Genomic DNA, 21,739 nt, shown 5'->3' with positions numbered 1-21,739 from the left:
ACACAGAGTACATATTGTTTCTGATCGTTCGATGTTTCGATACCTGCCAGATTCTAATCTTACATATTTCGTTTATATATCGCGCTTTCATAGGCAATCTTAAATATGTTTGTAATCTTAATTCATTAATAAATGTTGATATAAATGTCCTTTAGGCGTTGTCATTGTTTTGCTGTAACATAATTGATTAAAAGTATCTAATATCTTTTCTTTGATTATAATGTAGATACTGTCGTCAACATACGATAAATTCCAAATATATACATATAGTTTAATCCAAGTGAGTACATTTCGTGCCAAATGTTAATTAACTAATTATAGTTACATTGTGCCATTTCTTCATATATACCCTTTAGCATACAATTTGTAGTGTTACGTAATTTTATCCAATATTTAAAAATTCTCAGTTTTCTTGTTACTTGAAGTGGAAACCGTCCTAGTTTGCTAAAAGAAAATTCGTTACATGTTCCTTTTCTAACACCTTTTACAAAATTGTATATGTACTTTTTTAACACCATGAATCGAGTGAAAGCCCCAAAGTTCAGCACCATAACTGAGGATAGAGTTAATATATTTATCAAAAACAGCAAGCATTGTTTCGATATTGAAGACATTTTTCTTGCATACATTTAATATTGAATATAATGCCTTGCTTCCTTATTCTGCAAATCGTTTCTGTGTCCCACGTGCAAATTTACCAGTATAGAAAAATAAAACACCAAGATAAATAAATTCATTTACAACCTCTAGTTTACACCCATTAAAGTACCACTTCTTATTATCTCGTAATTTGCTTCCGTTTTTAAAAACAACAATTTTAGTTTTATTTGTATTGACAGTTAAATCCCAGTTTTGGATATAATTAAACAGAGAATTTGTAACTATTCTGGTTTTTCAGCTAACAGAACCATGTCATCAGCGTACATTATCAGGAATATGTTTAACATTTGTATATCGATATAAGGACAGTTGTCTGATATTTCACAGTCATTGACATACATGGAAAATAATATTGGCGACAACACTTCTCCTTGAAATAAACCATTTTTGCATATAAAGAAATCAGAAATTACATCATTACATTTTATACAACGTTTAACATTTTGATATAGCGACCTTATTATAGCGAGCATTTTCCCACTTATGCCTTGTTTAATTAATTTATACCATAAATTTTGTCTATTTACAAAGTCGAATGGATCTTTGTAGTCAACAAAACAGCAATATAGCCGTTTTCGTGTCTCACACATTATCCCAGTACTGTGGTAATAACAGAAGCCTGCAGAACTTGAAAACATCCAAACGTTTTCCGGGATTTTGGTAAAATCTGATATCAGCAAAGAAGCGACCCTAGAACAGACTAAAGCGATCGTGTGCCTTGCACAACCGGGGGCCGGGGCGTCGCCCAGTGGTACAGCGATCGTGTGCCTTGCACAACCGGGGGCCGGGACGTCGCCCAGTGGCACAGCGCTCGTGTGCCTTGCACAACCGGGGGCCGGGACGTCGCCCAGTGGCACAGCGCTCGTGTGCCTTGCACAACCGGGGGCCGGGACGTCGCCCAGTGGCACAGCGATCGTGTGCCTTGCACAACCGGGGGCCGGGGCGTCGCCCAGTGGCACAGCGATCGTGTGCCTTGCACAACCGGGGGCCGGGACGTCGCCCAGTGGCACAGCGCTCGTGTGCATTGCACAACCAGGGGCCGGGACGTCGCCCAGTGGTACAGCGTTCGCTTTATAGTGGGGTTGCTTAATAAAGAAAAATCGATACCGACATGAAGAAAGCACCAAATTTGGCACACATGATCCTTAGGGGGTGCATATTAGATTTAGAAGGGGTGCCATGAAATCGGGGGTACGGATGACCTTCAGACTCTAGGTCAAGGTCACGTTTCATAATAACATTGTGATTTTCATGTTTGGCTAGATTTAAGCACCCTACTCTTCATCAAAGGTATCCAGATAACAATGTGGAAGATATCTTACGAGTTGTGTTGTACTGACATTATTTTTAAGGTCAAGGTCATTTTTATAAAACATGAAAATCAAAATGAGTGATTTTTGTCAACCCATAGGATCATGGATATTTCTGTGTTATATTCTTAGCCTAGTATCTAATATACTCTTGAGGTGACCTTGGTAATGTAGGTCAAGGTCATGACCTAAAGTCATTTGATTGTGCAAGGTCATCAAAGATGAACAAAATTAAAACAATTTATATAAAAACATTACCACAACCTACATGTATATGTACTTGCAAAAACAATCTGTCATGTTGTCATTATCAATCAATGATGGGTATCATCGGTGATGACTACAAAATTCTCAATAGCATTTTACAAGTTAGATTTTACTAGTTATGTACTTATGTTCCACAAGACCCACCGCATTTGCACATTGATGTACACTTCAGCCCTGCCAATTTGCATTTGCAATGTTTGTGACACCAAGGTTGAGCTTTGCAACTGCATTTGACAAATTCTTTACAGGCCTTTGCTGCTTCTGGCAAGAGGGTCCAAACTGGCATCCAAGAATCGTTATGTTTTGTCCAGCCATAACCCTGGGGACTAGGCTGATTTGGTTCTGACTGAAGACAATCGGTCCAGATGCTTGCTTGGTACTGTCCCCTGTTGACATGTAGCAGTAATGCAGCCTGGGTTGGAGGTAGACTCTCCATTCCATGTGTTGATTTTGAGAAGAGCTCTTGTCTCAAGTCATTTACGCTGCTCTGGTTGGTGGTCTTATCATACAGAATGCATGTGAGTCGTTCTAGTGAAGCAAATATTGCCATTTCCAATTCATTGATCTATAACGGATGGCCAGCCATGTAGCAGAATGACTCGGTGTCACTTGGATATTACTCCCAGGCTTCCCAGGCTTTTTTCTTCCCCATTCCAAAGAATTGCGACGTAGTATCGGATCCTGTTATAGAGTGGAATACAGGTAAGGCTCGAATCTTCAAATGTCCAAGATTCCTGCAGATGCTGTTTGTGCAATAGTATTGAAACCATTTTCCAGAACCAAATGCTACCCACAGTTCAACCTCAGGGTGACTTGATTTAAAAGTGAAGAATATTCCAACGAGTATGACGATGACATCTGTGTTAACTGTTCGTACAAGGATCATTTTGGCTCCTTTCTCAATAGCGTCACTGATGTGGAAGCCTCTTCGTGAGTACAGGGTCCCATGGGGTGCTTGGAGTCAATTGAGATAACTGATTCTCCATTGGTGATGTAGACCTCTCTTTCCTAGTGGAAACTTGTGAAGAGCTGTCTTCTCAGTCAGGAGATTGAAGAGCTCTTCTTTGTTCTTTGGATCTCGCAATTAATCTTTGATCTTTGAGTGTAGTTTGGATTGACCTCGAACCTTGGTTCTTGTTCCTTTTCCTCTCCTTCCTCTAATTTACTCCTTCAGGCTGTCAGGCTGGTATCTGTCCCACACAATGTCGATCCTTTCACTATTGTCCATCTGATTTGTGATCCATGTGATGAAAATCTTCTCACAGTACTCATCAAATGTTGAGACCTGACCAGTTGGAAGGAGATGAACTATGACAGCACCATCAAATACCTTGGCATCGAAGGACGCTGGAGTTTCAGCCTGAGATTCTGTGTGAAGAAATGTCAGTAGATCTGACATTTTTGTTGGCAGCCGAAGTTTCCCATGGTGTGATAAGGATGGTGGCCATGGGTGGTTCTCATGTGAGAAAAACTCCTCGGGATCAACATCTCGGAACATGCTTGCAATATAAAGCTGACCAAAGAGAGTGCAGTCACTTTTAAGACTGGCCATCGCTTGCTTTGCTTTTGTAGATCCTGATGCCTGAGGACGCTTAAAAAGAGGCAGAGAGTTCTTCTTGACTAGTTCATGGATTGCCATTACTCTGTCAATGATGACATCCTTGACAAATGTTTTGTACTGACTTTGACCTTTTTCCTTGGTTCCTCTCACTGTTGGCACCACATCAGCATTTGCCCAGTTGCGAGTGTCCAGAGTTGATAATTCAGGACATTCATCAGAAAATGGATTGCCCATTTGTTCAATGGCCTCACACAGACTTATCACCTGTGCTTTGAAGGTTTCTTGAGTTATGGGCCCTTGCTTATGGTGATCAACTGCCAGCGCGTCATCGTCGATGAATTGATTCTCGAACTCACTCAGCAGCCTCGCTTGTTCTGGCCCAGCAATCATCCACTGTCGAAAGGCCACTGCATTCTCCATGAGTCCAATAGCTCTACCGGGTATTTTCATAATCTTATTGTTCTGTTTGTGTGCCTGACCTCTTAGTATGCAGGAAAATTTGCGATGTGTCTTTTAAATGACCCAGAAACGTTTGAAGTCCTCTCCAACCTTTTGTGGTGGTGCTTTAATATCTCGTATGTGTATCGACATCCATCGTGCACAATTTTGATGATCTAATGCAAAATAATGAGGAGCTAGAGCCTCTAATGTTTCAACATACAGGTCAAAGTCACCAGTGCGTTGTGATCTGATTAAAATCATGACCAGGACTTCGAACTCAAGAATAATGTCCCAATATTGTACGGCCGGACTCTTGTTTATCAAGGATTGTCGCCATGTTTCATATCCCATCCTGCTGTCTGATGCTGTCTGGTCTTGTTTAATCATCTCCAGTCATGCGTTATTTTGAAGCTTTGCCAAATATACTGCTGTCACCTGATGGGCGTGTCTTGTCCTGGTACGGTGAGATACTTTCAGAAATGAATTTGCAATGCCAGAGGTAGCAACACTAGCTTCACTGAGTGCTGTTGTCAAACCAAATGCTTGTAGAAAGTCACCGATTGTGTTCCAAAGTGACATTTCTTTGTGAATCCCTCCGAGCATTACTATGTGCATCTGCTCTCCATATAGATCTGGCCATTTCCACTGGACGTATTTGGCAAGTGTAAAGAGAGGTTGGTCAAATGTTGACACAGGTATCTGTTCTGGATTTAGGTAGGCAGTGATGTCTCTTTGGATGTCCATGCCATGCTTTGTCATGGCAACTGATGCAGCCTTCTCATAAAACAATGGAAGTGAAGCACTCACAGCTGATGGATCAGACGATTCTGGCTGATTAGAAACAAGGCAATTCGATCACCTTTGTCATGTTTTTCCTTTTCTAGAAGTTCAAAAGCTTTTAAAATCCAAGCCTTTTTCATGGCTTTAGCTTCTTCAAGTTTTCTATCTACTTCTTCGAGATTTGTAGGAAGTACATCCATCCAAAACTTCTGTGGACTTATAAATACAGCCAGAAGTGACAAGCCAACTATTTAGAGGGTGTTGCACAAATAATGTTAGGCATCTTTTTAAACTTGGCTCTTGGACTATTACATGCAGGTGCAAACTCTATTACATTCCTTTATTGTGACCTTGACCTCCGATTTCGTGGCACCCCTTCTGAATCTGATCACTAGGCCCTAGGGATCATGTGTACCAAATTTGGTGTTTTCTTCAACTCAGTAACGATTTTGTCAAAAAATGGGATTAAGCAACCCCACTATTATGCGCGGTCGGTTCACTGACTGATATATATATATTTATATATATATATATTATTGCTTTTTAAAAGAACAAATGGATTAGGCACAACTTATAAAACTTACTAGGCTTTCTCTATAATACATACATGTCACGGCAGTAATATATTTTTGCAATTTAAATATGAACAGAAATAAATATTGTTGAAAGGGAGAAAGAAAGAATAAAGGAAATGGAGATGTGTTCGGTAATTAGACAGCAGGTTTGCTAAAAGAAAACAAAACACAAACAAGGCATCGCAATGATTACGTAATGGTTACACTGTGTGACTAATAACACTTTTATTTCACTGATATTATAAGATATTTCACTAAATATTATATAATAAATTGATTTATTAACTTGATACTTCAGATTTGTTGGCGCAGTAAAAACTGCCACACACTCATTTACCATAGATTGACATCCAATAGCCGGTGTATTTACTATAGTTTGACACCCAATAGCCGATGTATTTACTATAGTTTGACACCCAATAGCCGATGTATTTTTTCGTGCTAGGGTGTCGTTAATCATCTGTTCTGTTCGGTCATGTTCTGTCCACTTGATGACAATATCGGTTTGAAGAGTTTTAAAATGATTGACTGTGGTTGTGTAACTGTGAGGTGCCTATAAGTTCTGTAAACACTTCTGTACATGTTTAAGGATAGAATGAATGAATGAATGAATGAATGTTTAACGACACCCCAGCACGAAAAATGCATCGGCTATTGGGTGTCAAAGTGTTGTATGTTTAAGGATAGAGGCAGGATAGAGATCTCAGTTTGCTGCCAGTCCAAGAGGTTACAAGCGAAACAACATAAAACAAAACACTTCCTTATTTCGTTGTTAAAGAAAACACGTCTCATAGAGCAATGAAGAACACTAAATCACTTATACACTTATACTTCCCTGGACATTTATTATTCGGCTTACACCAGTACTAACCAAAATAGGATGTTCTACTTCCCAGGCCGACACCAACAAAACCTAGAATGTATGTACCAAAGATAACTTTGGGGGTTTTTTTGGTGTGAAATATGTCTTTAGCTGATTATTATTTTTGAAGATTAAACAAATTATTTGTTTCATAATAATTCAATATACCGGCACGTGTATGTCGAGTGTTGATATTGCTCGAATTCTAACCAAGTATAATTTATTATTTATCACATATTCGTAGCGGGATATAACTCCGTGGTAGAACGTCGTGCGACGGGTGATAGGATCAAACCCTCTCGGTGGATCTGTTCGTGGATCATGACCAATATATATATATATATATATATATATATATATATATATATATATATATATATATATATATATATATCAATAACCGAAGTTTATAACTGTGCTGAGGTGTCAGTAAACATATTTCTTTCACTTCCTTTTTAAAAATTCTTGCGTGCTTTTAAATTATCAGAGAATTGCGCAATGCGTCATAGTCATAAAAAGACATGTTGTCTTCTTTGTTTTTATTATTAAGATCTTAAGGTCATGTGAGTTTTAACAATACTTGTTCGCGAAACTGTATGTTTTGGTGATTGATGAGCGCTGTAACTTACATCCATGTCAGAGCCGTTTCGTCCTGGAGGGACGTTGTGATGGTTGATGTCGCCGTCAGGCATGCGCACATTGCCTCTCGTGATGTTTGTGCACATACCTGTCTGCTTCTGTCTCTTTATGACAGACGCGATACACAGTCTTCTGTTTTCTATAGACAACTAACATGTACCGCGCTGTATGACTACTCACTCTATCGGGGTACGTAGAGCCTATAAATTGAGAATCCACGCCGAGAGAACGATCTAAACATGTCCAAATCCAGGTGCTCCGAATACCTCCTGCTCCTAGTAAGATTTTATTATTTATTTATTTATTTATTTTTCTATATTTTAATTTTAAAAACTTATTTTAACTTTTAGTATAAGCATTTTAACGTCTCTTTGGTATCCGTAGAAAATATCAGTATTACGCAATGCATTTATCATTTCATTTATGATGCGGCTACTGCTACAAATACTATTATTATTATCACTACTAGTAGTAATGGTTTTTGACTACTACCTGTATTGTTAGTGCTACTGTTATTATTATTATTAATTCTTCTAATAATATACAAAACAAAAGTGTGGATGAGATGTCGTCTGCCATTGTTAAAGGGGTAGGCCTAATCTCAAAGGTGAATAATGACCAAAACTATTCATTTTATTGGGAAATGTAACGATTACTCCTGGAATTACATACCGAATAATTTAGTATATACTTCTTTTATTACTAATATTTTATAAATGTATACGATTGCAAACTCCAAGAAGAGTGACTGACAGGTTAACACGTGATGTGACAGTTTGAATTTAAATCGCATCTCCATATAAACAAAAACATGGCTGCTATTTCAATGGATACGAGATGAATATGTACTTTTGTTCGTCAAGGATTGTCAAGAAAATCACTGTTTGCACAGAGTTAAATATGGGATCAATTAATGTATGGTTATTTATCACAAATTCGTGCACAAAATAGCGAGAAAAGGTTTCTGCAACTTTGACAGTGCACCTTTTAAGAAACAGCCGAAGATGTAAAAACTACCCGGATGTTTTTTAAAACATCTAATGTTGCCCTGAAAAAAGCTAAAAAAAATGGTTTGTTCCCTTCTTTCATTCTCCTGTTTTTTAAACTGTTCCTTTAACTGTATTTATTTTAAGTAAAGGTTTTTTCAATTGCAATCGCTGATAGAAATTAGAATATATATTATTAGTTATGAGAAGATTCACTTGATAACTTGTGTCCAATAATTTTGTAAATGTAAGTACGCAATCACACTTTGCAATTCCTGTTTAAGGAAATGACTCTGATTTGTTGCAGACTACCTGTGTGGTGCTGGTGTTAGCCGTGCAGGCCAGGTCCCCGCCACGACGACATCTGTGCTGGGTAAGATTACAAAACTGAACACTAGTTAACCACTGTACGTTGATCAAACAGAATATTGGTCAACGACTACGTTTATCAAACAGAATATTTGTCAAAGATTGTACGTTTATCAAACAATATTAGTCAAAGACTGTACGTTTATCAAATAGAATATTAGTTAAAGATACGTTTATCAAACAGAATATTAGTTAAAGATACGTTTATCAAACAGAATATTAGTTAAAGATACGCTTATCAAACATAATATTAGTTAAAGGATGTACGTTTATAGCTACTATTTCTTTTTAATCGATGTACATACATATTTTATAACAAATGGCTCTTGTGACTATTATTGTCATATTAATATATTGTATTTGCAAGCGCAAGTATTGGGGTGGAGGGTCAAATGAGGGATGGGTATTACTATTAGAAAGCTTACGTTTAGTACCGTTGATGGGCGTGTAACTCTCACTGCATCGAATATCATTCATTTTCACCACGAGTTTCCACCAGGAGTACTCTGCCGTTCGAGAGCTAGACGGACATCGTGACTTGGACGGTTATGATGAAGCTCTCTCAGCCAGAGATATCTCTTTAGAGAAAAAACGGAATAGCTGCCTACCACACGGTAGGCAAAGATTCCATCTCTAATACAACACTAATCCTATGTATGACGCTAAATACCTTTACATTGATAATTTTCAAGTTCGCCGATAACAAATATTTCACATAGTAACCACTAATACACACACAACACGAAGAAACCAGACAGCTATACAGTTATCTCTGACGGCGGAGAGCGGTCATAACCGTCCAAATGTTGTTCTAGCTCTCGAACGGCTGAGTAGTCTGTCTACAATGGCCGTTGTTAATCTCAGTAGACCATTCACATTTAAAACAAAATGTTACCTGTCCAGCACAGATGATTCTGAAATATGTAAGCCATATTGTCCATTAGATTGGCGTTGTCAAAGTAAACAAACCTGTATCTTGTTAACTAATGAAGTTCATTCACTTAAATGTATTTCACACATTATTAGTTATCGGAGGTTATTTGTTTTCGGGTGTATATTCGGAGATGTTGGGTGGAAGTATTATTCTCGTTGTAACTTCTGACAATGTGATTTCGGCAGTGGCACGATATCGTTTCAGAATTACCGATGTAGACCTGGCTACGTGTGCAAGGTGATCCAGCCCAAGTGTATTCGAGCGCCGTGTCCAGACGCCAGGCCAGTGTGTGTCAGTAAGTTCAAAAATAATCTTTCATGTGTGTCCATGTGTCAATAAGTTCAAAAATAATAGTTCATGTGCTCGTGAATGGCAGTAAATCAAATATAAATTTCATGTGTTGTGTGTATCAGTAAGTTCAAAAATAATATTTCAAGTGTTCATGTCAGTAAGTTCAACGATAATTTTTATATGCCCGTGTGTGTCAGTACGTTCAAGGATAATATGACGTGTCCTTGTGCGCGTGTGTTTACGTTCAAGGATAATATTAATTTTCATGTTTCGTGTGTCAGTGACATCAACGTTAATCTTTCAAGTGCCCGTGTGTCAGGAAGTTCAAAAATAATATCACGTGTCCTTGCGTGCGTGCGTGTGTGTGTGTGTGTGTGTGTGTGTGTGTGTGTGTACGTTCAAAAATAATATTTCATGTATCCATGTGTGTCAATAAAGTCTAAGAAAATCCATTATGAGTGTCCGTGTATCAGTAAGTTTAAAGAAAATCCATCATGAGTGTCCGTGTGTCAGTAAGTTTAAAGAAAATCCATCTTGAGTGTCCGTGTGTCAGTAAGTTTAAAGAGAATCCATCATGAGTGTCCGTGTATCAGCAAGTTTAAAGAAAATCCATCATGAGTGTCCGTGTATCAGCAAGTTTAAAGATAATCCATCATGAGTGTCCGTGTGTCAGTAAGTTTAAAGAGAATCCATCATGAGTGTCCGTGTATTAGCAAGTTTAAAGATAATCCATCATGACTGTCCGTGTGTCAGTAAGTTTAAAGAGAATCCATCATGAGTGTCCGTGTGTCAGTAAGTTTAAAAATAATCCATCATGAGTGTCCGTGTGTCAGTAAGTTTAAAGAGAATCCATCATGAGTGTCCGTGTATCAGCAAGTTTAAAGATAACTGGTCCTTAGTAATCGTGTGTTCGTGATCATTAGTAATCGTGTGTTCGTGATCATTAGTAATCGTGTGTTCATGAGTTGTAAAACAAAACATCAATGAGTGTCCGTTATTGAGTTCGAAAGAAAATCTGTTATTTCTGATGGTACCAATATTATTAAAATAAGGATGAGTGGATGGGTGAATAGATGGACGGATGGATGGACGGATGGATGGATGGATGGACGGACGGATGGACGGGCGGGCGGGCGGGCGGGCGGCGGAAGGGTTGATAGATACATGGTCAGTCGAACAGACGGATAGTTAGATAGATGGATTCGTTGATACTGTGTGGATGTATTCCATGCTGTGTGGATGTATGTACTGCGTGATAATTAGTAATCAATGTTTTTCTTTCTGCAGAACGTGAAACCCCACTAGAGAAGTGTCCGCCGCCCAAACGAGGCGTGTTCGGCCCGTGCGTCGTGCGTTGTCGGGGGGACCACGAGTGCGGACCCTCTCAACGGTGCTGTGGTAGCTGCCCTCGCAAATGCACTAACGTTGCGAGCGTCAAAAAAGGGCAGTGTCCCATCTACCCCAGCTTGGGGCGGTCCCGGCGGCGGTGTGGACGGCCCTGTAAGCGAGACAGCGACTGTTTCGGGGTGAGGAAGTGCTGCAAGGCCGGGCGGTGCGGCAAGATGTGCATGATGCCCAGGATATACCACTGGTTCTACCACATGTTCCAGGATTAGACCCGGCCACGGTCGGCTGTCCGCGGGAAACAGATACACGGGGCGAACAGCTCGTGCGTCTGGGAAGACTTATGTATGCTAAACAGACTTTTACAGAAAACAAAATGGTGTCTTTTGTTCAATGCAGCGGTTTTCAATGAATAACCACGCATTCATGAAAAAAGCAAAGTGGATATTTGCAAACAAGCCATCTTATGGTAATAAATGCATATTATTATTATTATTATTATTATTATTATTGGCATAAATATACATTAATTAACTTGTGTTAGAGACGAAAATGTTTCAAAGATACTGAAATTCTTACATATATCATACAAAACAAATAAGCAGCCGATTTACGTTGAAAACTCACCCACCACAACCACAAACAACAACATGGTGCTGTCTGAATCTTTATTATAATCGACTGTATGCTTTAACAAAATATAGAACTACCCTTCAGTTAGTTAAAATATCTAACGCACTCACCTCACTTCCCATCCCCACCCAATCCACTATAAAAGAAGAATCAAGCAACATCTAATACGGTAAAGGTTAAAGTTAGTCTAATTTGAATTGGCAGGTAGCCTTTGCTGATATCACCATTTAATGAAGGGGTCGGAACAACGTCCACCGCAATTCGTTGGGCAACACTTCTGATTTCCCCTGCACTGAGAATCCGTGGTGCACCAACCATTGGGGTTAAGGTTGCTGCAGAATTCAATAATTGCATAATCGCACTTCCCTGGCTTTGAGTTCGACATAGGGAGCTTACAGACACGGGGACACCTCCCACAACACTTTTGGTTTCCTGGACAATTGTAGTCGTGCTGACAGTAGTCTATGCATTTACTGCCAAATGACCTTGTTATAGGACATGTTCCTCCTTTTTGTTTGAACACTGGGGTTGTGCACTCACGGACACAACGACCACAACACTTAAGTGGTCCTGGGCAGTCGCCGTCGTTTGAACATCGTGCCCAGCAGAAATCAAAGCCTGGCCTCGGTTTCGGACAACCTCCTGGTTTAGTGACAGCCTTCCTTTCTGAGAAAGAAGGAAAACGCGGGATTTTAATGTGTTACTTCTGTTATGTGTTCGGCATTGATATTTTCTATTAATACCGATATCTTCTTTCTAAATCGACAATATGTAGTTTTTTAATGGATATTTTCAATTAATACGGATATTTTCTGTTAATAATTATGTACGTTGAAAATGCAGTCATGGCTTCTATTTACTGATCATAAATACATTTAAAAAATTAATGAATAATGAAATCTAATACTTAAACGAGTGTGTGGGTAGCACTAAACCAAATAATTTCCGGCTGGGTCAAAGTTCGAGGTGCACTGAACTTTTGATAGAGAAGTTAACACCATAAGTCCTGTGCTTGGTTATAAGTGTGAGTGTGTTGGTTGTAAAAAACCAAATAGTTTCACCTGAGCTAAAAATGTATGCAATTTTATTTCATCACGGTGTCAAGTAGCCTTGTGCTTGGAACCTGTATGTGGTACCTGTAAACAAAATTACTCATATTTTGTGCGAAACTAGGGGTGTTGTAAAAATATCTGGTTATACCGAAAATGAGCTATTAAAGGTACCATTTTCTTCAGTTAATACTTTGAGGTAGGGGTTGTAGTACTGGTATTTATGGGTCATAATTTGTTTGATATATTGCATATAGTGTTTTTAAACACAAACGTTAACTTGGTCGCCTATGGGATTTTATTTGGTATAGTCATACCTGTGGAACCACGTGTACGACTGGTGCTTACCTGCCCAGCAGCAGACGGCGAACCTTCCAGAAGGATCAGTCTTACACCGGGTGTTCCCTGGACACGCGTAGCGAGTTGAACCTCGACCACAGAACATTTCTATCCCATTACTGTCGAGCACGGGTCCGGACCCAGGACCACACGTCTTGATCCTCACACTAGACAGACCTGAAACATAGAACACATGTCAGTAATATGACATTTGTCAGGGATATCCGTAAATGGAAGAAAGGAAAATAGTGTGCTTGGCGATGCTTAACGCTGGTTCCTTATTATATATGTATGTATGTATGTATGTATCAGTTACATTACATTATATAATAGTTGCAAGTGCCATCTATTTGTGATAAATAAATACAAATGATCCATTCCATACGTTAACTCGGTGAGCGTAAACGGTGGTTTCTCCAAGTTTCTTGGCTAAATATAGAAAGTATATAATAAAGAAAACTATAATAGCTGAATTTGTGCTGGCTTTCAGTTTTCCTCTCTTATAACGTAGGCGCCATATTTGGTGTGGGGTTGGGGGGTGAGGGGTATATTTGTTTTTTGGGGGGTTTTTATGGCCTCAAAAAATTATGCGTAACATTGTGACTGCACACGTTTAACATGCCACCCATCATCTAAAGGGTTCTTTTTCCATTTGTTCAACTAGTATATGAAAGTATTTCATTGTACATTATATGTTTATGTAATCGAAATTAAAAATTTTGCATCTAAAAAGAAAAAGAAACCTCCTTCTCCCAAAACAACATCAAATAAACAAAAATAATAAGTACTTTACACGAGAATCCGCTGTAATGTAACTGATAGATCCCCTTTAAGGGTCGACAGCAGGTAATGTTTGTAGCCTTCGGAAAACAAATATTCCTTTCATCTCTCTCTGTTTCTCTGAGACTCTCTAACTTTATTTCTCTCTCCATCTCTCTCTCTCTCTCTCTCTCTCTCTCTCTCTCTCTCTCTCTCTCTCTCTCTCTCTCTCTCACTCATGTAACGCCACAGGTGTGTTATAAAAGGTTACAGCTCTGACGTGGAATAAAACAACAAACAAAAGGTATAAACGGTAAAAGTAATTTCTTACCGCATACTGGATATATGACAGGACACTGACGCCATGTGCAGAGCTTCTGCATGAGTCGACACGTTGTACCGGATGGACACCAGACAGACTGAAAAACATTAATAAAATTTAGGACCTACAAAGACATCTTGTAAATTCTGTTCTTGCAATGTGCGTTTTCCCTTCCATCGACCTCCTACCATAGTCGTACCATACGAGAGAGTAAAGACCAATCCCCATGGCTACGGAATTTTTATCACAATTTAGATCCTGCCGATACTTTGTATTCGTTAGGTTTAAAAATATATTGTTCAATTATTACTTCTTGAGGTGGATTAGCTGTGTATGTATGAACCAGAGTTTCAGGAAGGTAACAGGTTTTGATAGTTTTTCTAATGTCTGTGCCATTGTATCCCACAAATAACATGTGCATATATGTGGAAATCAGGATATCCTCAAAGGTTCCAGGGGAAAACTCATTTCGCCCCCGGCAAGTTCATCCCATACACTTGTTCGTCCGACAACCGGTAGAGAGAAGAAGAAGAAGAAATGTTTTATTTAACGACGCACTCAACACATTTTATTTATGGTTATATGGCGTCAGACATATGGTTAAGGACCACACAGATTCTAAGAGGAAACCCGCTGTCGCCACTACATGGGCTACTCTTCCGATTAGCAGCAAGGGATCTTTTATTTGCGCTTCCCACAGGCAGGATAGCACAAACCATGGCCTTTATTGAACCAGTTATGGATCACTGGTCGGTGCAAGTGGTTTACACCTACCCACTGAGCCTTGCGGAGCACTCACTCAGGGTTTGGAGTCGGTATCTAGATTAAAAATCCCATGCCTCGACTGGGATCCGAACCCAGTACCTACCAGCCTGTAGACCGATGGCCTGCCACGACGCCACCGAGGCCGGTCCGGTAGAGAAAAGTCGACCCCGTCCATGTAACGGGCTTACCCACTTCTAGTAAACACTGTTGAAATATTACCTTCCAACAATAAAGTGAAACTAAATCATACACCAAAACCCCTACCCTATATTCAGTTCTACAGCGTAGTTGCCAAATCGATAACCCAACTGACGTAATCTATGAACTTATTATCAACTCAATTAATATTTCAGTCAGAACGTACCAAATTGATTCTGTGAAGTCGTGGGTGGACACATAGGGGTACAGATACCCTTTTTCGGACGAGGAGGGGTGGTCAGGTTGAATGTTGCCTGAATTCAACGAAAATATTCGAAACAGGATAACAGTTTATTCATATTTGCATCACTACTATCTAGGATTCCAAACGAATCACTTCGCATTTTTACATATATTAAAACTAATACTGTGAGTAGAATAATGGAAATACATGGTGAAAAGGTTTTGGTCCAGCTAATTTGAACCCTACCCCCACCCCACATAATTGAAAGAACAATCGGTTCAGAAATAAATAGATTGTAATGGTAAGAAAACGACGTTCACTGCTGGGAAGAACTAGAGGTATGTAATAAGACAATGAATGGTTAACGTAGGATGCTGGCTTTCTTCCTGTAGAGGAGGAATAGCTCACCATTTCTCCATTCGCTCCATTCTGTTCATGAAATATCATTGAGTACTGTCTAGTGTTTAAAATATAATTATTTCTCTCAAATATGAGGAACTGTATACACAAATACTAGAGTAGAAACTCACCGAACAAGGATCTGCATGAGACATCTGTATATGTGTTATCACAAACACAGTCTGAAAAATAGAAATTGTGTGTTTAACATCACCAACAGGTAGATCCGACTACATATATTCACCACACAAAATCGAGTTATAGAGATTTGTTTTCGCTTACTTTTCCATTTGAAAGGAAATTCGCAATAATTTAAATCAGCCTACATGACCCAGAATATATGCACCATTTCCTGTCTGACACTCTATTACCTACCTTTTTGTCCCTGTATTGGTCGGTTAACCTATTAAAATTTTAAATCCAGAGTAATGAGCAAGAATATATTGTTTGGATATGCCAGTGTTTATGTATAAAGGCCCTTTAATAAACAGAAACATCTCACAATGAACGGCATAATAATGTAGATTTTTGTTCATTAAAAGTGTCAGAGTGTATCTATTAAAAGGACATTCCTGAGTTTGCTGTAATTTTTAAGATGTTATCGACTAACGATACTTTTTGATGATTGTAATTACATATCAAATATATTTTTCTGCATAAAATATTAGTGGCTGTATATTAAACGTGTTTCTGATCGTTCTAATATTTTCACTAGGTTTAATTTTATTTTATTTCCCCCAATTGTTTTTTGGGTTTTTTTTCATACGTACGAAATTATTTGAAGACAAATTCCAGTCTGGGCTTTTTACAAATATTAAGACGACTAGAAACACATTGAATATACACAGTCGTAAAGTCGTACAACAGCAGACTGAGTTGTAAACACTGCCTCTTCATTACGTGAAGAAAAATAAAGTTGTTAATTTAAACAGGAAAGGTTATTTGGTGTCAAACATATGACTATATCGATAAACAGAAAACATCCGCTATTGTAACAAAGGCTTCTCTTACAGAAAGGTATCATGGGACGTTTGTATGCACTTTACCATAGAAAGGACAGAACATACCATGGACTTTGATAAGACACTGGTTGTGGTGAGAAAATACATGACAACGCCGCCGAATTTAAACATGTGGAGTTTGCCGAGTTTTTTTTATTAATGGTCCTGAACATTTCCTCCTTAGCAACCAACATGGCGTCCTTGGTAGCAGGCTAACTGAACAAAAAGCGATCAGTAAAGTTACAGGTGATAAGGTTTTTTTAAATTTGAATGCAAACTCGATATTTTGAACGAAACCTTTTATTTACGTTGGGGGATGAGATGGATGACGAACAGTCGCTGCCGGAAGATATCTTATATACTGTTATAATTTACAAGAACAATGGCGTTAATTCGTTCTATGAGTTTAAACATCTGTAGTAGTTCTGGGAGATATCTACAACTTTCTGGTTGTAGAATGAGGCAGATCTTTGAACTTTCATACCAGATATTCTCATTGGAAATCTTTCAGTGGAGTTGAGTTATTTGCTATGTGACAAGCCGGATACATACAGAGCAAACAGTTCTGTACCTGTTTAACTGTTAATTATAGGTGTGTTTATCCTGGGTGACCCTTGGCGTATGCTCGTCAGTAAATGTTACCCGTGGCTGTTTTCTCCGTCAACAGGATACGCTTTGTAACGCATGAATTAGTTTGCTGTGAATCAGACAGTTTAAGTCAACACGATTAGCATTATCGTCCATTTCCTTGTCGAAATGTAATACTGAATAATTCATTTTATACCCATTCGTAGATATATCTACATCGCGTCGCATGACGTGCTGGTGTAGCCTTGTTTAGATTGAGAACAACACATTGATACCACACTTAAAACATGCACACATGGAAGGAAGGAAGGCATGTTTTATACATTTTAATTACGGTTATATGGCGCCGTACATATAGTTAAAGATCATAATGAGAGAGGAAACCCGCTGCTGCCACGCAATGGGGTTTTTTCCCCCCGATTAGCAGACAGGATAGTACATACTACGGCCTTTGTTACACCAGTTGTGGAGCACTGGCTGGAACGAGAAATAGCCCTATCGGCCCACCGACGGGAATCGACCCTAGACCAATCGCGCATCAGGCGAGTGTTTTATCACTGGTCCACGTCCCGCCTCTTTGAACACACGAAGTGCTCTGTTACTGGTGTGTTCATCGCGATCTGTCACTAGTGGTTCTGCCCAGTGTTTAGTGGGTTCGTATCCCGGTAGCGGTCATTATCCAGAAGGGTTTTAACGGTTCAGTGCAAAAGTGTAACGCAATTATATGGACGTCTCTCACAATAAGCATTAGTAAACATCGTAAGACAAAGACCTAGTATGAACAAACTGCTGGAGTATATACCATTTAAATAAAAACTAACTTGAATTGAAACCTAAACCAGAATGATGTATGCCTTAATGCAGCTTGTGTATAGATTCGTCTATTTTTTAAATATTATTCTGTTAAAGTCCACTTCTCGACATCAAGAAAGACCTATTTGTTTTATATATTACGTCAAAACCAAAATTTTATTTGTGATTTACAAAGATTAAAACGTACTTAACATATGTTAAGAGGTTTCCTATGCACTTTTCTTTGTGTGTGTGTGTGTGTGTATGTATGTATGTATGTATGTATGTATATCTATGTATATGTATGTATGTATTGATGTATGAATATCTATATATTGTATGTATGTCGAGGTTGACTATTACATACATAGATATTAACGCATTGGCGCAGGGGATAATTAAATTCTTTCTGGCCTCAAAAATTGTCCCATGCCGTTGCTGGGACTCGAACCTGTGGCACCGATTCGCCCGCAAATTGAAAGACTAACCACGATACGCTCTGAGCTATCGAAGCTTCCATAAAAGGAAGTTTCTTTAACTCAACCTTATGCATGGGGCCTACAATCTACGCGGTCGATCCCGCTTACGTGCATGAAACAGTGGGCAGACCTGGCACTGGCTAGTATGTATTGATGTATGAATATCTATATATTGTATGTATGTCGAGGTTGACTATTACATACATAGATATTAACGCATTGGCGCAGGGGATAATTAAATCCTTTCTGGCCTCACAAATTGTCCCATGCCGTTGCTGGGACTCGAACCTGTGGCACCGAATCGCCCGTATGTATGTATGTATGTGTGTATTTAAGAATGAATGAACGCACTGGCTCAGGAATTTTTTAAAACTAATTTTTTTTTTTTTTCTAATTTTGCCCCAGGGATTCGAAATTGATTTTAAATTGACCGTTGTGATATACAAAATATAACTGTTTTTCGGTCTTGTTTTAAATTTATTTGGCTAGTACTATGTTTTGTTTACAGCCGGATACGATGTATTTGTTTTTAAAAAATTGTTAGGAAAGGGATAACAACAAACCAACCACTGAAAAATGGATTGGCTTAGAGGCTTAAGCGGCGTGTAGTCGGGTGGAGACTAAGATATCCTTGAGACTTGGATTTTTTCTATATGCAATAACCGGACGTGCTGTAATAGGGTTTTTCATAACAGTTTGCAGATTTAAAAACTCCTCCTTCATAAGTTTACCAATATCAACGCTACGTCGACTGTAAATTATTGGAAAAATTATTTTATCTCTTTTTACAGCTTTACCAGATTCAACGTTGATTCCAAATGGCTGTTTTGTCTGTAATGTACGAATCCAGAAGGCCTCTCGTTCAAGTCTCAAGAGGTCTGTTGAACCAAGTATCAGGGGTTGTTCAATTGGAATTATTTCAAAATTTTCATCTAACGAATGGTCAGGTAGATTGAAGTGATTGGCGACAGGGGTGTCAACTTCATGCCGAATATCATACTTGTGACAAACTGCTCTAATTCTCAGTTGGTTTTGCGTTTGTCCTACGTACTGTTTTTTACATAAATTACAGGTGATTAGATATACTACATTTTTCGAATCACAGTTCATGTCTGTCCGAATTTGATATTCAATTTTGGTCTGTTGACTTTTGAAAGTCGACTGCGCTTTAAGTAAGTTGTGAAGTCTACACCTGGTTTTGGCACAAGTAGTAGAGGAGCCAGTGCTTATTTGAGGTGATTGGTTATGCTGAAGTTTGTATGGTTTATAGTCTTCAGTTGCCCTAAGGGGATTTTCTAATTCTCGAACAGTTTCAGATTTAATTTTTCTTAAAAACCGTTTTGAATATCCCCTAGGTTTTAAAGCACTAAATAAAAGTGAACAAGCCTCATTGAAATTCTGTTTGTTACTCGAATTTCTGTGAAATCTAATAATCTGAGATTTAACAATGCCTTTAAAGGTGTGGCATGGGTGAAAAGACTTGCAGTGGAGAAGTTGGTGTGTATCTGTGGGTTTGAAAAACACTTTGTAGTCTAGGTAACCTGATGTTTCAAACTGTGTACCTTTATAAATTGTTACATCCAAAAAGTCAACTGATTTATCTGATATGGTGGCCTTAAGTTTGATATTGTCATCCTGTTGATTTAATAGCTCAAAAAAGTTCCAAAATTCTTGTTTAGAATGTGGCCAAATGATAAGTATATCGTCGAGATATCTGAGGTACAAAAGAGGTGTTTTACTCGATTTCTTTAAAGCAGCCTCTTCCCATTCGGCGACATAGATAGATGCAAAGTTTGGACTAAAACGTTTGCCCATAGCACAACAACACACTTGCTGATACATTTCTCCATCAAACTCAAAATCATTTCCTTTTAGGCTTAATTCTAACAGCTCAATAATGTTGTTATCTGGTCTGTTTGGATCTGGGTAGTTATCAAATGCTCTCTTAACTGAATCAATGCCCGCATCAATACCTATGTTGGTGTACATGGAGTCAATATCAAGGGTAACCAAGAATAAATCTTTTGGGATTTTGGTTTTTGATAATTTTGATAGAAGATCTTCAGTGTTTTTCCAAAAACTTTCATGTCTATTTGCAATTGGTTTTAAGTGAAAGTCTATGTATTCTGAAATATTGTACGATTCTGATCCACAGTCTGAAATGATTGGACGACCGGGTGGTGTGTTAATATTGGTCCATGTATCGACTGGCTTGTGGATTTTTGGAAGTAGATAAAATTTCCGGGTTTGTGATTGTGACCTGGCTTCTAAATATTTTACTTGTTTTTTTATTAATATGTCCCTGATGTTTTAGACACTGAATAATTGCATTGAACTTTTTACAATTCTCAGACCAAATAGCTTTGTCTAATTTTGTGTAGTATATATGTGTTTATACGCTGTGTAAACAGTCGCGTTCACTAGGTTTAAGTTGTTTTGTATCACATCGCATCTAACCTTATGAAATTGAGGAATCCATAAAATCTGCTAAATCAACTGGAGAGGGCTCCTCAGAGACAGGAGAGTTGCTTGAAGTCAGCAAATTTGTGCGTAACTTCCACCTGGCATAACGTTACGCAGTGTTCGCCTCAACTGAACGCGCCCTATTCTGTCGGTAGTACACTAAAGATTATTATTATTATTATTATTATTATTACTAGTTAATTAAATTATTTAGTTGGGGTTTTTTTGTGGGTATTTAGCTGAAGATATATGCTTACATGTCAAAGCAATAAATAATTTTGCCGGGAAGCAGACATTATGCAATTTTGAGATAACACTTTTAAAACTTTCTTTCCCTCTATCATATACAAAATTTAGATATCTCTCCGAATATCAATCCCTCTTGAGTGGCTGTCCTCTTATAGACGAGGCATTAGATAGAGATTTGTGGAATCAACCACATTGTTGTCAATTGTCCATTCGACTCTGCATTGTGCAGAGATACGTTTCTGACTATGGATAACCTATGTGTCGTTCAGATTTTGTCGTTTCTGACTATGGATAACCTATTTGTCGTTCAGATTTTGTTTTAAACGATATACTAAATGATCTAGAATGTACATTATCAAGACGTCGAAAGCGGGGGTGGATAGTACAAGCCCCCCCCCCCCCACCCCCCACCCCCACGACTCTGAAGATCATGCATACCCCACCCTTATGTTGCTGACATATTCCAACGTCTAAGAGTCACATAACAATCAGTACATACT

The 21,739-nt window shown here is 38.6% G+C and overlaps 2 protein-coding genes across 3 annotated transcripts; one reads left to right on the top strand and one right to left on the bottom strand.

Annotated features, from left to right (window-relative positions):
• The first annotated feature begins 7,149 nt into the window (after window positions 1-7,149).
• LOC121371810 (perlwapin-like) lies at window positions 7,150-11,511 on the top strand. The gene is made up of 4 exons (XM_041497980.1): window positions 7,150-7,373; window positions 8,389-8,454; window positions 9,589-9,679; window positions 10,963-11,511. The coding sequence occupies exons 1-4, from the start codon at window positions 7,335-7,337 to the stop codon at window positions 11,289-11,291; spliced, it is 525 nt and encodes a 174-aa protein (XP_041353914.1). The 5' UTR covers window positions 7,150-7,334; the 3' UTR covers window positions 11,292-11,511.
• A 126-nt stretch (window positions 11,512-11,637) lies between these two features.
• On the bottom strand, window positions 11,638-15,893 carry LOC121371809 (perlwapin-like). 2 transcript variants are annotated; one of them, XM_041497979.1, is made up of 5 exons: window positions 15,799-15,866; window positions 15,251-15,338; window positions 14,131-14,218; window positions 13,050-13,217; window positions 11,638-12,318 (listed from the first exon to the last, which is right to left on the bottom strand). In XM_041497979.1, exons 3-5 carry the CDS (start codon window positions 14,180-14,182, stop codon window positions 11,873-11,875), a joined length of 666 nt encoding a protein of 221 aa, XP_041353913.1. In that variant the 5' UTR covers window positions 14,183-14,218; window positions 15,251-15,338; window positions 15,799-15,866; the 3' UTR covers window positions 11,638-11,872. The 2 variants fall into 2 exon arrangements, with proteins under 2 accessions (XP_041353913.1, XP_041353912.1); XM_041497978.1 differs by lacking the exon at window positions 15,251-15,338 and having other exon boundaries at window positions 15,799-15,893.
• Window positions 15,894-21,739: the final 5,846 nt, after the last annotated feature.

Source organism: Gigantopelta aegis, chromosome 4 (genome assembly GCF_016097555.1).
Source record: "Gigantopelta aegis isolate Gae_Host chromosome 4, Gae_host_genome, whole genome shotgun sequence".
NCBI lineage: Eukaryota > Metazoa > Mollusca > Gastropoda > Neomphalida > Peltospiridae > Gigantopelta > Gigantopelta aegis.
Note: the sequence above shows the minus strand (reverse complement) of the source record. Positions and strands in the feature narration are given on the sequence as shown.

Excerpts from the sequence above, each read along its gene's own strand:
- LOC121371810 (XM_041497980.1), top strand. The coding sequence starts at position 7,335 with ATGTCCAAATCCAGGTGCTCCGAATACCTCCTGCTCCTA. Across the intron at positions 7,374-8,388 it reads CCGAATACCTCCTGCTCCTA|ACTACCTGTGTGGTGCTGGT; the intron begins GTAAGATTTTAT and ends GATTTGTTGCAG. Across the intron at positions 9,680-10,962 it reads CGCCAGGCCAGTGTGTGTCA|AACGTGAAACCCCACTAGAG; the intron begins GTAAGTTCAAAA and ends TTCTTTCTGCAG.
- LOC121371809 (XM_041497978.1), bottom strand. The coding sequence starts at position 15,822 with ATGTCTCATGCAGATCCTTGTTCG. Across the intron at positions 14,219-15,798 it reads CTCATGCAGATCCTTGTTCG|TCTGTCTGGTGTCCATCCGG; the intron begins GTGAGTTTCTAC and ends AATGTTTTTCAG. Across the intron at positions 13,218-14,130 it reads TGTCATATATCCAGTATGCG|GTCTGTCTAGTGTGAGGATC; the intron begins GTAAGAAATTAC and ends TCTATGTTTCAG.